General features: G+C 46.1%; 1 protein-coding gene across 6 annotated transcripts in view; it reads right to left on the reverse strand.

Moving 5' to 3' along the window:
- LOC137535911 (peroxisomal leader peptide-processing protease-like) overlaps window positions 1–15,344 on the reverse strand; it is a 177,438-nt gene that overhangs the window by 145,485 nt on the left and 16,609 nt on the right. For all 6 annotated transcript variants that reach the window (XM_068257785.1, XM_068257787.1, XM_068257789.1 and 3 more), the window contains exon 2: window positions 2,402–2,532. In XM_068257785.1, coding sequence (XP_068113886.1) covers window positions 2,402–2,532 — 131 coding nt within the window. The remainder of the gene's footprint in view (window positions 1–2,401; window positions 2,533–15,344) is intronic.

Raw genomic sequence — 15,344 nt, forward strand, 5'->3', positions numbered from 1 at the left:
AACTAAGCAGAGTAATCTGGCTTCTGTGCTGGCTGGTCTGGCTTTCTGCTGCGTGGGCTGGCCTGCTGCCAGGTTATACAGTAGTTCCCATATAGCATTCCCTGACCTTCTAGTCAACCCCCTTCCATGCTCCTATGGGCATCGCTTTGAGGCACAGCTACTCCCAACATGCCCCCATAGAAGAACCACATCTCCCTGCATGCCCAATAAAGGCATCACAGTGCCCAGCAAGACACCACAGCACCCAGCATACCCTCGATTGATGCACCACAGCTCCCAGCATGTCCACCATTGAGGCACCACAGCTAACTCTGCCTGGGGGACATCCAGGGCATCCCAGAATAGATCCGGGGCAAGTCCCACTGAACTTTGGGGCTAGCAACGCCCCTGCGTGATTGCAGTGACCTGCAACCCATCCTTGTGCGTATAAAATTATATATTTACAATGTAAATATTTATTTAATTACCCCTAAACTAACGGTACTCCACCATTTGGCTCCTGGCCTCTCTCCGCTTACCACCTAGGTGTTCGAGGAGTGCAAACCTATTATGTAAAACACCGAAAGCTTTCGTTACCAGTACGCTGTACAGCAGAAAGGGTAGTAACACGGTAAAGTAAACAGTGGGAGTAGTAATAAGTGGGATAAAAACACTATGGGGATAGGATAGGCAAGCATGGACGGGGTAGTAGTAAGTAGTAAGTAGTAGTAGTAGTAGTAGTAGTAGTAGTAGTAGTAATAATATTTGTGTAGCACTTTTCTCCCATTTTATACAACACACAATTTTGCTGTATTTTTCAAACGAATGCAAATCGCAAAACGAAAGCACATCAGCAAAATAATGAAAATCACAGGAACCCTTTTGTATTAGTGCAATTGCGATTTTGCCTGATCACATAAGTCCTGCATGCTGCATTTTCTCTTTGTGTTCCCAATATCCAGTGAAAACCGCATCAAAATCGCAATGTAAACATCACAAGGCTTCTTTTACACTGCAAATCGCAATGGGATTCGGATCTGATTCTGATGCAATTTTCACTGGATGCTAGGAACAAAAGGAAAAAAACCCACTGCATGCAGGACTTCTTAAAAATTGCATGGATATAGGAATCGCATCAGAACCGCATCTTGTGTATATAAAAAAAACAAAAACAAATTGCTATGAAATCGCATTGCGTTTTGCATTGTATACATTTATACACTGTGCCCATATTGCATTGTCAAGAATTATCAGGTACTGCCTGGTGGATTAACTACCGGTCAGACTGTATGCTGCATCTACCTGATGGGTGTATAGTAGTGTTAGGCAGGAGCTTGCGCAGGCGTTATGGGCTGTGCTCTGGGTCAGTCATATGAGCATAACCTGTGGTTATTGACAAGACAAGCCTGACAGTTGTCCAGTAGTACTATCCTAACTGACAGAGAGCTGTCCAGTAGTACTATCCTAACTGACAGAGAGCTGTCCAGTAGTACTATCCTAACTGAGAGAGCTGTCCAGTAGTACTATCCTAACTGACAGAGAGCTGTCCAGTAGTACTATCCTAACTGACAGAGAGCTGTCCAGTAGTACTATCCTAACTGACAGAGAGCTGTCCAGTAGTACTATCCTAACTGACAGAGAGCTGTCCAGTAGTACTATCCTAACTGACAGAGAGCTTTCCAGTAGTACTATCCTAACTGACAGAGAGCTGTCCAGTAGTACTATCCTAACTGACAGAGAGCTGTCCAGTAGCAGGGCTGTGGAGTCGGTACAAAAATCTTCCGACTCCGACTCCTCCGTTTCTGAAACAAAGACTCCAACTCCGCCTCCCGAAAATTGCACAGACTCCGACTCCTCGACTCCGACTCCTTAGTCTAATACTTAACAGGGCTGTGGATTTTGTACAAAAATCATGCGACTCCGACTCCCGACTCCTCAGTTTCTGAAACCACGACTCCGACTCCAACTCCGGGTGCCCAAAATTGCCCCGACTCCAACTCCACAGCCCTGTCCAGTAGTACTATCCTAACTGACAGAGAGCTGTCCAGTAGTGCTATCCTAACTGACAGAGAGCTCGCTGTCCAGTAGTACTATCCAACTGACAGAGAGCTGTCCAGTAGTACTATCCAACTGGCAGAGTGCTGTCTAGTACTGTCCAACTGTCAGCTGGATAGTACTACTAGACCGCTCTCTGTCAGTAGGTAAGCTTGGGTACAATGAAGTAATGAGCCAACAAAGGAGAGAAAGGGACAGCAAACTTAATGGGGACGACTGCAAGTGCAGGGAGCTGTGGAAAGATGTGTTAGTGGATTTATGAGTAAGATTCAGCAAGCTCAGCTCCATCAGATTCCTGCCTGCTGAGGACTGAGTAGTGACATCACTTTCTGTCACAAAAACTATAACATATTAAATGTGATCAAACCTGCACAGTAGCCAGATGACAACACAGGTTCCAATACATCAGGGATATCTTCTTCCAGTTCCACAACTGCAATATCATAAGGGGATGATTCCTGAGTGGAAAATACTACTTGGCCTTTAATTGGCAGCCACCTGGAAATATTTCCAAAAATTAAATTTAGATATTGGTTTTAACAAATAATCACTTCTTAAATACACACCACACACTTAAACTGTTCCTTGTTTGGACTTGGAGAAAATATTTCCAATCTTGGATTTACTTTTAAATGTCTGCTAGAAATGCAACGCTCATAAACAGATGGCAGAAGTCGGCAGCCTCTTGAAGTGCACATGTAAAAAGAGCGCTTGGAAATTTTGGCGCACGGTTAGCTAAGCTAACACACTAGCTAATATTGCGTGCCACATGTAGTAGAGAATCAGTAATAATCGTAACCTAATATTGACCCTCCGCTACCTAAGCCTAAAACTAGCCCCCCACCTACACCAAATACACACACACACACACACACACACACACACACACACACACACACACACACACACACACACACACACACACACACACACACACACACACACACACACACACACACACACACACACACACACAACTATAATTAGGAGGAAACAAGCATGCCTCTTCCTGTCTGAAAATTTGACTTTAACCAAAAGTCAAACGTTTTAGCAGGGGTCCCCAACCTTTTTAAGCCCGGGGCCCACTATCCCGACCAAACTTTTCTCTGGGGCCCCCCGGGGGGAGCGTGATTAGTGGCAGCGGCAGCCCCCCCTCTTTTCCCTGATTTTGAGTGTAGTATATAGGTAAGTAGGTATCTAGGTATAGTTGCCCCCAGTATAGGTAGCTAACACAGTTGCCCCTGTATAAGGACTATAGTTGCCTCAGTATAGTTAGTTAGGTAGTATAGTTACCCCAATATAGTTAGTATAGTTACCCCAGTATAGTTAGTACAGTTACCCCAGTATAGCAAGTACAGTTAGCCCACTATAGCAAGTATAGTTAGCCCAGTATAGCAAGTACAGTTAGCCCAGTATAGCAAGTACAGTTAGCCCAGTATACCTAGTACAGTTAACCCAGTACAGTTAGCCCAGTGTAGCCAGTAGTTACCCCAGTATAGCTGCCCCAGTGTAGCTAGCAGAGGTGCCCTCTCCCCCCCGCGGCCGCCGCTCCTGTTACCTTATGAGCGGGCGTCCGCTTCCTTCCTTATATTCCTCCAGCCGCGGCTCTCCTCTTCGCAGCATGTCGTATTACAGCAGCGCTTCCTGCGTGGCTGCTGTAAGGAGGGAAGGAGGTAGGATAGCGGCTTTCTGTAGCGGCGATACGCATCACCGTTACTATGGGAACCGCTGTCCCGGCTCCCTTGGTTCCTTACAGCAGCCGTGCAGGAAGCGCTGCTGTAATACGACATGCTGCGAAGAGGAGAGCCGCGACTGGAGGAATATAAGGAAGGAAGCGGCCGCCCGCTCATAAGGTAACAGGAGCGGGGGGAGAGGGAGAAGCCGCGGCCCCCCAGAAATCTGCCCAAGGACACCCAGGGGGCCACGGCCCCCAGGTTGGGGACCCATGCTTTAAAGGATATCAGATGTGAATCAACCTAGAGAAACGGGGGGGGGGGGGGGAGGAGCAGGCATATACTGTCACCTGTCACCTCCACGGAACTTTAAAGCTCTGTGTGTAACCCTTCCAATGCTGGTCTAGTAAAAAACAAATGCTGGTTGCATATAATATGCTGTAAATAATGTTTTAGAGCAAAATTAAAATGCAGGGTTATATTCCGCTTTAAATAAACTTCACCTTTTCCAGAACTTTCTATACCCATATCCATTTTGCACCGGCAAAAGCTTTATGTACATCCACTACCCACTTGCGTGGTTTTTGTACATGCCCTGGCTTATTGTAATACCTTACAATATTTTGGGATATATTTTCTTTTTTTTATAACTCTTATTAACCGAAAGAGAATGTCATGAACAGTATAAAATACAATACTGAGTCCACACATAGCCAATTTTTCTCGAGAGAGATACTTAATAAAAACATCCATTAACATCAACTGTGTCTATGTGTGAGTTATTATAATAGACTAAAAAGATAGAAATACTGTATATATCTGGATAACATAATGCCTCTCTTCTTTAAGTGTCCATTCCATGAAATGCTGAGCAAAATATTACAGTTAGACTTACCGGTAACTGTATTTCTAGACGTCACACTGGAGATGTGGCTCCGCCCATCCAATCAGTGGAAACCACCTGAAAGAGTAAAAAGAGTATTAATAGCCCCCACCCTCCCCTGGCTCCTCAGTGTAATGCAAGTAACTTCCAACTAAAACACAGAGAAGAGGAGAGGAAATAAGACACCTCAAAAGAAGTGTAACCCATAAACCCCCAATCCAATAGCCGTAAGAGAGTGCGACAGGAATAGAGGTGGGTTGGTGTCCCGTATGACGTCTAGAAATACAGTTACCGGTAAGTCTAACTGTAATATTCTCTAGCCGTCATACGGGACACTGGAGATGATAAACAAGTAGTCTGAAAAGACATAACTAGGGAGGGCCACAACCCTGGAGCACTACTCTGCCAAAACAACACCGTACTATGCATAGGTCCACAGAACCTTATGGGCAGTAAATTCCCATGCAGAACAGTTCTGCCACACAACCGCACTGGCCCTCAGAGCAGGATTGTCAACTCTGCTCTCCCTCTCTACAAGATTTTCAATCTCCACAGCCAGCATAGATAAAGTGCCGGCCTGTATATCAGACCAATTCGAAACAGGTTTGCAGACCAATTCGAAAGAGGCTCAAAGTTAAAATCAAACCAGACGAAGTCAAAACCGATAGAAAGTCATCCTCGAAAGACAGAAAGTCATAATCGAAAGACAGAAAGTCATAATCGAAAGACTGAAAGTCATAATCGAAAGACTGAAAGTCATAATCGAAAGACTGAAAGTCATAATCGAAAGACTCGAAGTCATAATCGAAAGACTCGAAGTCATAATCGAAAGACTCGAAGTCATAATCGAAAGACTCGAAGTCATAATCGAAAGACTCGAAGTCATAATCGAAAGACTCGAAGTCATAATCGAAAGACTCGAAGTCATAATCGAAAGAGACAAAGTCATAATCGCAACATACTAAAAATCATAATCACAACATACTAAAAGTCATAACGTACTGACAGTTATAATCGAAACCGACTCGTAATCGCAACAGATTCGAAGTCAAATTCGAAACAAGGGACTCCCTGAAAACGAACCAGAGATTCATTTCTTGAAAGTTTCCATTACTCCTTAATTGTCAATCACCATCGCTTCAGTGCAGGTTTGACAAATCATCATGTTCTAATATTGGGGAAGCCAATTGCTGCCCCACCTGCTGCTTAACATTCACAGTTAGATCACATGGACACAGAGGATAGGTGAAAAGAAAAAAATATATACAGGGAAAATCACTCTCTAATACTAAACATATGAGTGCACATCCCTGTAAAATGTTAGTTTCTGCATCTAGCATAGGAAACAAATGATTCCTTAAAACTGCTCCGGGCTTTCCTTACTCATCTCGTTATAATACTGGGGGAGCTTAATGTTGCAATAGCAAATTTTCGTTTTTGGCTTCTCCAAACATTATCCTATACCTCCCCCGCTTTTACTTTCAGCTTGCTATGATATAGATAGCGGGAAAGGATAAAACACAGGTGAAATCACACTCTAAACTGCATAATATGAGTGTATATCCCTGCAAAAAAGCACTATCAGTGCACACACCTCATCTGCTGGAACAGACAAGGAAGCCTCATGCCTGTTATCCCATCTCTCCAGCATGGTCAATGCACTCACCTCTGCTGCTGGAACAGACTGGGAAGCCTCTTGCCTGTGATCCCATCTTTCCAGCCTGGTTAATGCACTTACCTCTGCTGCTGAAAAAGACTGGGAAGCCTCTTGCCTGTGATCCCATCTCTCCAGTATGGTCAATGCAGTCACCTCTGCTGCTGGAACAGACTAGGAAGCCTCTTGTCTGTGATCCCATCTTTCCAGCATGGGGGAGAACAACAGGAGCAGTTCCATTTCTTATGCTGCCTAGTTCTCCTATATTAGACTCCCCCACCAGCGCCAGCTTCCCAACCATCGCTTGTGGCCCAGGGATTTCCTGCATGCGCAGTGCTGCCATGCCAAGCAGCTGGGGGAGAGTCCCACGATCCTTGCCCGCACAAATGCATACGGAGGGCAGAGTGATCGACATCCGAACACCACGTTCGGCAGAAAACCGGGTGCATAAAGAGACGCCACTTAGCGTTCACAACGATCACCCAACACCCGGTCTTCTCTTGGCCTCACCACCTAGTGAAGCTAAAAAATAATAAAAACTAAGGGAGCTACTCCTCTTCGGTGTTTCCGGGACGGAAACCAAATTAAACTGAGGAGCCAGGGGAGGGTGGGGGCTATTAATACTCTTTTTACTCTTTCAGGTGGTTTCCACTGATTGGATGGGCGGAGCCACATCTCCAGTGTCCCGTATGACGGCTAGAGAAAAAAGGGTTAGCATATATCAAAACATAAAGATCATGGTACCCATCTATAATCAATTGAGGCTCTGAGGGATTGTCGCTGATCCTTAAATGATCATTCTGGGTAAAATTGTATCTTACAATAATCCTCTTTCCTCCCGCTCTACATTAAAATCCCAATAGTCCCACACCTTTTTGAATTCTTCAGTTTCATGGATTATCGATGTTAGGTGTTCCATTGATCTAATCCATTTAATTCTATTGATTACATCCTCAACTCTGGGGCTATAGCTTCTCTTCCAGAATGCTGCTATGACCAATCTGGTTGCGGTAAGAATATGGTTCAACATACGCTGAGTATGGGGTTTCAGGCCTGGAAAGGGCTTCCCCAGTATATACACCCAGGGGTCTAATGGGATATGTTTCCTTATGGTTTCATAAATTAAGGTCTGTATTGACTTCCACAAAATTTGTATTTGCGGACAGAAACAAAAGATATGGTCGATAGTGCCTGGTGCTCCACATTGTCTCCAACATAAGGCCGAGGTATTTGGGTATATTTTACTAAGCCTATCCGTTGTTAAATACCATTTAAATAATATTTTATAGATGTCAAATATAAAAAATATACAGGGTGCTCAACAGCACAAGTCACAAATAAAATTTCTACCAACTGAAAAAGAAGTTATATAGATGCATATAAAAGTCCAAAAAAGTCCACTTATAACTGCTTCCAGGCTCATAGAGGATACTCCGGGTGCAGAGAGTCTTCCAATGTTATACAGTAAACAATACCGTATTTTTCGGACCATAAGACGCACTTTTCTTCTCTCAAAGAGAGGGGGAAAATATTGGTGCGTCTTATGGTCCAAATGTGCCAAAACAGACTTGCCTCCCCTAAAGAAGTGGAAGTGGAACATTCCGATCTGATTGTCGGCAACGTCCCCAGGCGTTTATTTTGTTTTCCCCGGCTCCTTATGTGAGTGTGTAAAGCATGTGTCCATATAGCTGCCCCCGTGTCCTTTATATTTGCCCCTGGTGTACTTATTTCTGCCCCGTGTCCTAATTGCTGCCCCCGGTGTCCTAATTACTGCCCCCGGTTTGCTGCCCCCGTGTCCTAATTGCTGCTCCCCGATGCACTTATTGCTGCCCCCGGTGTTGTCATGTCGGCGTCCCCGAGCGCCGCCCTTAATCCTCTCTGTCCCGCCTGCCTCTTAGTAGCGTGAGGCTTACCCCATAACGCCGCTATGAGTAGCGGTAATCCTCCTTGTAAAGCCGCTGAGGGGTTCATGCTCGCAGGCAAAGTATTTCCCTTCACTTCCGCATATGTCACTAATGCGGAAGTGAAGAGGGAAATACTTTGCCTGCGAGCGTGAACCCTTCAGCGGCTTTACAAGGAGGATTACCGCTACTCATAGCGGCGTTATGGGGTAAGCCTCACGCTACTAAGAGGCAGGCGGGACAGAGAGGATTAAGGGCGGCGCTTGGGGACGCCGACATGACAACACCGGGGACAGCAATAAGTTCATCGGGGAGCAGCAATTAGGACACCGGGGAGCAGCAATTAGGACACCGGGGGCAGCAATTAGTACACCGGGGGGCAGCAATTAGTACACCGGGGGGCAGCAATTAGTACACCGGGGGCAGCTATATGTACGGGGGGCAGCTATATGTACAGGGGGGCAGCTATAAGTGCAGGGGGGACAGCTATATGTACAGGGGGGCAGCAATAAGTACAGGGGGCAGCAATAAGTACAGGGGGGCAGCAATAAGTACAGGGGGGCAGCAATAAGTACAGGGGGGCAGCAATAAGTACAGGGGGGGCAGCTATAAGGACACTGGGGGCAGCTATATGTACGAGGGGGGGGGACTATAAGCACAGGGGGGCAGCTATAAGGACATGGGGCAGCTATAAGTACAGGAGGGGCAGCTATAAGTACAGGAGGGGCAGCTATAAGTACAGGGGGCCAGCTATAAGGACACGAGGGAAGCTACAAGGACAGGGGGCAGCTATAAGGACACTGGGGGCAGCTACAAGGATAAGGACACTGGGGGCAAATATAAAGGACACCAGGGGAAGAGATAATGAAACAGGGGGCAGGGATGAGGAAACATCAGGCACATATAAGGAAAAATCAGGCACATACAAGGACAGGGTGCAGAGATAATGACACTGGGCACATATGAGGACATGGGGACAGAGAAGGACACAAGCAGGGCAGAAGAAGACAGAAAGGAGACACACAAAGTATAAAAGGGGACATAATTAAGGGAGGGAGAAGATCCACAAGATGCCCCTGCACCATGCATGCACCAGGTTTAGTAAAACGTTTTTTTCCTGGTTTTTGTCCTCTAAACCTAGGTGCGTCTTATGGTCCGGAGCGTCTTATGGTCCGAAAAATACGGTATATGCTTCACCAGATGTTAAGCTGCCCTTTCCAGGATCAGCAAATAACGCCTCTGGCCCAGCCAGCATTCAGAGTCTCCTAGATCCGATCTGCTTCCTCTTGTATCCTCACAGCATTAGGGCATAAAACAGAGAAGCAATGCGATAGTGTAATACCATTTGGTAACAGTATAGCTATAAGGTTCAACCAGACACCAGTGCTCCCAGTTCTTACAGAGACACCACGTGCTCCTTCACCTAATGCTCAATGGAGCCTCTCACCAGATGTGATGGCTGACCCAGCACAGACCAGCAAAGCAGGCTTCACAGATATTGATACCAATCCTCCTCCAGCAGAAGCGTCCCTAAGACTCAGACAGGGACCAGCATAGTGTAAAACCGTTTTTTTTATTTTAAAATACTAAAAATTAGCGCACTCACAAACATCCATTAGAAATGCGCATATAGAAAGTACATGAGCTCGTCTAGCGTCCCTCGCTCCTTAGGCTCCGCCCAACTAGTTTCGTCCAATGACTCATCAGGGGCTTGGGCCAGTCAGAGCGAGAGGACGCTATATACTCCCACCCCACAGTCACATGCTGCAAGGTATCAGCATAATTTATTTGTCACCTGCTAGTGTTTAGTTCCAGCGTGCGCTGTGATTGTCCCATAGATCCTTCTGTAGTTATCCACGATTGGCTAGGAGCTGCCTACATTACCCATAATCCTTGTGGGGCCAGTTTCTTAGCAGGCGCTATGACTGTGCCACAGATCCTCCTCTAATCTTCCGCAATCAGCTGAGAGCTGCCTACATTACCCATAATCCTCATGGGGCCATTTGTTCAGCAACATTTTGGCGTGCGCTATAATTATACCATAGATCCTCCTTCAGTTGTCCGCAATTGGCTAAGAGTTGCCTACATTACCCATACTCCCCATGGGGTCAGTTGCCTAGTAACGTTCCATGGGGTCAGCTGTTTAGTAACGTTCCAGCATACGCTGTAAGTATAGGTCCATCTTCCTCTAGCTATCCGCCATTAGCTCAGAACTACCTACATTGCCCATAATCCTCATGGGGCCAGTCGCTTAGCAACAGACCAAAATCCTTCCACATAGCGCGTTTTCCCATATTAACATGCTAATGTATAAGGGAATCTCCCCACCCACATTGACTACATTCGCCTTAAGCCTTTTGGTCTGTCCTTTTCGCATGCACAGTAATTTCACTGGCTTAATCCCCTGTCTACCAACATCCTAATAACCTCCTAAACCATTAAAAGCGGTTAGCTTCTTTTCCTTAGTCCTATGCAACTCATAAATTATGCATCTCCTATTCCACAACTCTTGAATGGTGTGGAATGACAACATAAATTATATACAAAATATGTATATCCTCCTCCCTCATTTTTACAGAGGCAACCTAATAATAAAATTAAGATAAAAAAGTTAATTAAAATTAATTAAAATACCCCATAACCATAACAAATAATCAGGGGTGCACTATATGACATCACCCAAGGCACCATACAAGGGCGATGCCATACAATACACTCCTCCTCCATCTTACAAGGAACACTCAATTGAGAACTCCATCAGAGCGGCACAGAAATCACATCAGTAGCAATAATGACAATGGTCATCTTCGTATTCTACACCAGGGTCCCCATGTGATTCCCAGTCCCACCAGAGTTTACCACCCCAACACACATTGCAGATGGCCCTCCGATGCTACCTTCACATGTTTGCCTGTATAGGTGCATATATCTTAGTCATCAGCTATAAAGCAGTTAATGTCTAGCTCAACATTCAACCCACCACCAGGTACCATGGTCTGCAAATCATAGATCCATCTGGTCTCCATCTTTGAGATTTCTCTAACCTTGTGACATCCTCTCCATTTTGTGGTAAGCTTTTGGACGCCACAAAATATCAGTACTGCTGGATTACTTCCATGTTTTTCTTGGAAATGTTTGGACACATTGTGGCCCTTGAACCCCCTGCTGATGTTAGCAATATGCTCACCCACTCGCGTCTTCAGAGTCCTTTTTGTATGACCCACATACTGCAGCCCGCATGGGCACCATAATAGGTAAACCACATGCGTGCTGCAGCAGTGGATAAATTCATTGATTTTAAATTTTCTTCCTGTCTGGTTTGAAATTATTTCTTTCATTCTAATTCCCTGTGCTTTCTCACATGTAGTACATTGTTGACACGGATAAAATCCCTTATTGCCCCATACATCTGTTTTATTAAGGACTCTGGGACCATCCACATATGTTTTGACCAGCCTTTGCTGCAGGTTTTGCGCTCGTCTATAAATAAATTTTGGGCGTTCCGGGAGTACTTTTCCCAGAGTTGGATCGTTTCTAAGCAGGTTCCAATGTCTCTTGAAGACACCTTCAACCTGCTTCTATTGAGAATTGAATTGCAACATCACCGCATATTGAAAAGCATTGGAACTGCCAGTGTTCATATCTGGATTATTTGACCTCCTTGACATCTGTAGAAACTCCTCCCTCTCTTTCCCCCATTATATCCTCTGATAATTTTTCCAAATGCTCCCGGTTATATCCCTTCTCAGCAAACCTTTCTATTAGCATTTCTGCCTGCATTATATAATCACTCAGCGTTGAGCAATTTCTACGTATCCTGCTGAGCTGTCCCTTTGGGATATTCGCCATCCAACCTGGATGGTGACAGCTCCGCACCGGTATATACGAGTTTCTATCGGGTTTTTTGAAAAATGTTTTACTTCCCAGGGTACCTTCTTTTTTCATCACCACAATGTCAAGGAAGTCAATTTCTTCAAAACTCCATTTCATAGTAAGTTCGAAACCTAATTGGCTACTATTCAACCATTCTACATACTTTTTTAACTGATCCACATCATCTTCCCAAATCCAAAATAAATCATCTATAAATCTTTTCCAATTTTTTACTCCCTTGCTTTGTGGTAGTGCCAAAACTTCTCTTTCCCATAGATCCATGAAAATGTTGGCTACGCTCGGCGCGTATTTTGCCCCCATTGCGCAGCCAACAGTCTGTAAATAAAACTTCCCATCAAACCAAAAATAATTACCGTATATACTCGCATATAAGCCGACCCGCATATAAGCCGACCCCCCAACTTTTACCTGAAAGACCAGGGGAAAATGATTGCCCCCCCATATAAGCCAGGGGTAGGAAATCCTGGATTGGTGCAGGCGCGTGATCCCCCCCCAGTGTGTCCCAGTATAGCTAGTATAGTGCCCAGTATAGCTAGTATAGTGCCCAGTATAGTGCCCAGTATAGCTAGTAAAGTGCCCAGTATAGCTAGTAAAGTGCCCAGTATAGCCAGTAAAGTGCCCAGTATAGCTAGTAAAGTGCCCAGTATAGCCAGTATAGTGCCCAGTATAGCTAGTATAGCGCCCAGTATAGCTAGTAAAGTGCCCAGTATAGCCAGTAAAGTGCCAAGTATAGCTAGTAAAGTGCCCAGTATAGTGCCCAGTATAGCCAGTATAGTGCCCAGTATAGCCAGTAAAGTGCCCAGTATAGCCCCCTCTCCTCCTCCCCCCTCCGCGGCCACCGCTGCTATTACCTGCTTTAGGCAGCGGCCGCTTCCTACTCCGGGTTCCCCTCTTCATCATCCGTATACAGTAAGGGCCCTTTTCCACTAGCAATCGCTAGCGTTCACGCTGAACGCTAGCGATTGCTGAATCGCAATTACCGCCGATTCCCCGACGTTCGCGGCCGCGATTTTGCTATGCTATGCACTGCATAGCAAAATCGCGGCAAAAGTCACTCCGCGGCGCTATCAAGTAAAAAACGAATCGCGGTAGTGGAAATTACCTACCGCGATTCCTATGTTAAAAAGCAAACCGTAGCGATTGTAAAATCGCTAGCGGTTTGCGTTTTTGCGATTCAGCTGGTGGAAAAGGGACCTAAGTGTATCACAGCAGCGCGCCCGGCGCTGCTGCTGTGACGATGCAGGGGGCAGGAAAGAGCGGTTCCCCTGGTAACGGCGATGTAACGGCGGACCACCACCACCACCCACAACTCGCATACAAGCCGACCCCCAACTTTTGGCCCCCTTTTTGGGGGTCAAAAATTCGGCTTGTATGCGAGTATATACGGCATGTGATAAAGAAAACTCCAATAGTTCTAAAATAAACTCAATTTGTGCTTCACCTAATAGATTCTGTTCTTCAAGTGCTCGCTTGAAAGCCTCCAATGCTTTGATTTATTTTGGATTTGGGAAGGTGATGTGGATCAGTTAAAAAAAGTATGTAGAATGGTTGAATAGTAACCAATTAGGTATCGAACTCACTATGAAATATAGTTTTGAAGAAATTGACTTCCTTGACATTGTGGTGACGAAAAAAGAAGGTACCCTGGGAAGTAAAACATTTTTCAAAAAACCCGATAGAAACTCGTATATACCGGTGCGGAGATGTCACCATCCACTTTGGATGGCGAATATCCCAAAGGGACAGCTCAGCAGGATACGTAGAAATTGCTCAACGCTGAGTGATTATATCATGCAGGCAGAAATGCTAATAGAAAGGTTTGCTGAGAAGGGATATAACCGGAAGCATTTGGAAAAATTATCAGAGGATATAATGGGGAAAGAGAGGGAGGAGTTTCTACAGATGTCAAGGAGGTCAAATAATCCAGATATGAACACTGGCAGTTCCAATGCTTTTCAATATGCGGTGATGTTGCAATTCAATTCTCAATAGAAGCAGGTTGAAGGTGTCTTCAAGAGACATTAGAACCTGCTTAGAAACGATCCAACTCTGGGAAAAGTACTCCCGGAACGCAGTGTTCTCCCCAGAAATTTTTTCCAGCCGGGTGGTATGAAAAAGTAGCCGGGTGGTGGAAGGTTAGGCGCCACTAGGTGGGGAATCGCGCGCGCGCCCCCCCCCCCCCCCCAATAAATTGACAGGCTAGGCTCTGTCTTTTGTACTGGAATCTCTTAAAGGGATACTAAACTGAAAAAAATTAGACTAGTTACTTACCTGGGGCTTCTTATAGCCCCCTAAAGTCCTCCTGCTCCATGATCGCCATTCCACACTGCTCTGTTCCTTAGCCCTGCAGCTACTCGATCATGCTCCTGTGACTAGGAGTGTTTTGCCCATGCGCAGTAGCAATTTTTAGTTACCGCGCAAGTGCAAAACGCTGCTGGTAACGGGAATGTGGTGGAGGAGGCAAGTGACATGTGGCTGTGCATGCAGCGTTCAGAGAGGAACACAGCGGTGCGGAATGACTGCAAGGGAGAACAACAACTAAAGGGGCTGGAAGAAGCCCCAGGTAATCACTCTGTGCCTCTGTCTGCCATTGCCCTGGGTGAGTCTGTGGCTATCTGTACTCTGGCTCACCCCCCCTCCAAATTGCAGCTCCCTAACACCTGTGACACTCACTTCTGGCATCAATCAGGGCTGTGGAAGGCAGTGGTAGAACTGGAGAATTGTGGAGTCAAAGGGTTAAGCATCCTAAGGTTCTTGAGGGGGGGGGGGGGGGAGTTAGTGTATAGTAGCCAGCGAGATTACACAGAGATTACATACACGCTGCTGCTGGGATAAGCACAGGGAGAGGAGGACAGCGTCTGGCTGGACATGCCACAAACATCAGAGTTGCGCGTTATTCTGAGTACAGGGAGAGGAGGAGGAGGACAGCGTCTGGCTGGACATTCCAGAGCAGCGCTTCCTAGCTCATGTAAGCTGCTCGTACAGAGAGAGGAGGACGACAGGACAGCGTCTGCAGGACCTTGCGAGAGCCCTGCTTCCTCTCTTCACTCAGAGCTCATGTGTGAGCTGCGTAACGTCTCCTGCATTCCCCGCCCCTCCACACAACTGCCGGGAGCTGAGGAGGTGGGCGGAGATAGTGTCTCTGAGTGACAGCGGCTGGCTGCAATGATACAGCCACCGCTGATCACTGATGAGCCGCACAGAATGGGATAATTTTACCCGGGCGCTCGGGGGAGATCAGCCGGGCGCTCAGAAGAGACCAGCCGGGCGGCGCACCCTGGTAAAAGGCTCTGGGGAGAACACTG

This window comes from Hyperolius riggenbachi, chromosome 10 (genome assembly GCF_040937935.1).
Source record: "Hyperolius riggenbachi isolate aHypRig1 chromosome 10, aHypRig1.pri, whole genome shotgun sequence".
NCBI lineage: Eukaryota > Metazoa > Chordata > Amphibia > Anura > Hyperoliidae > Hyperolius > Hyperolius riggenbachi.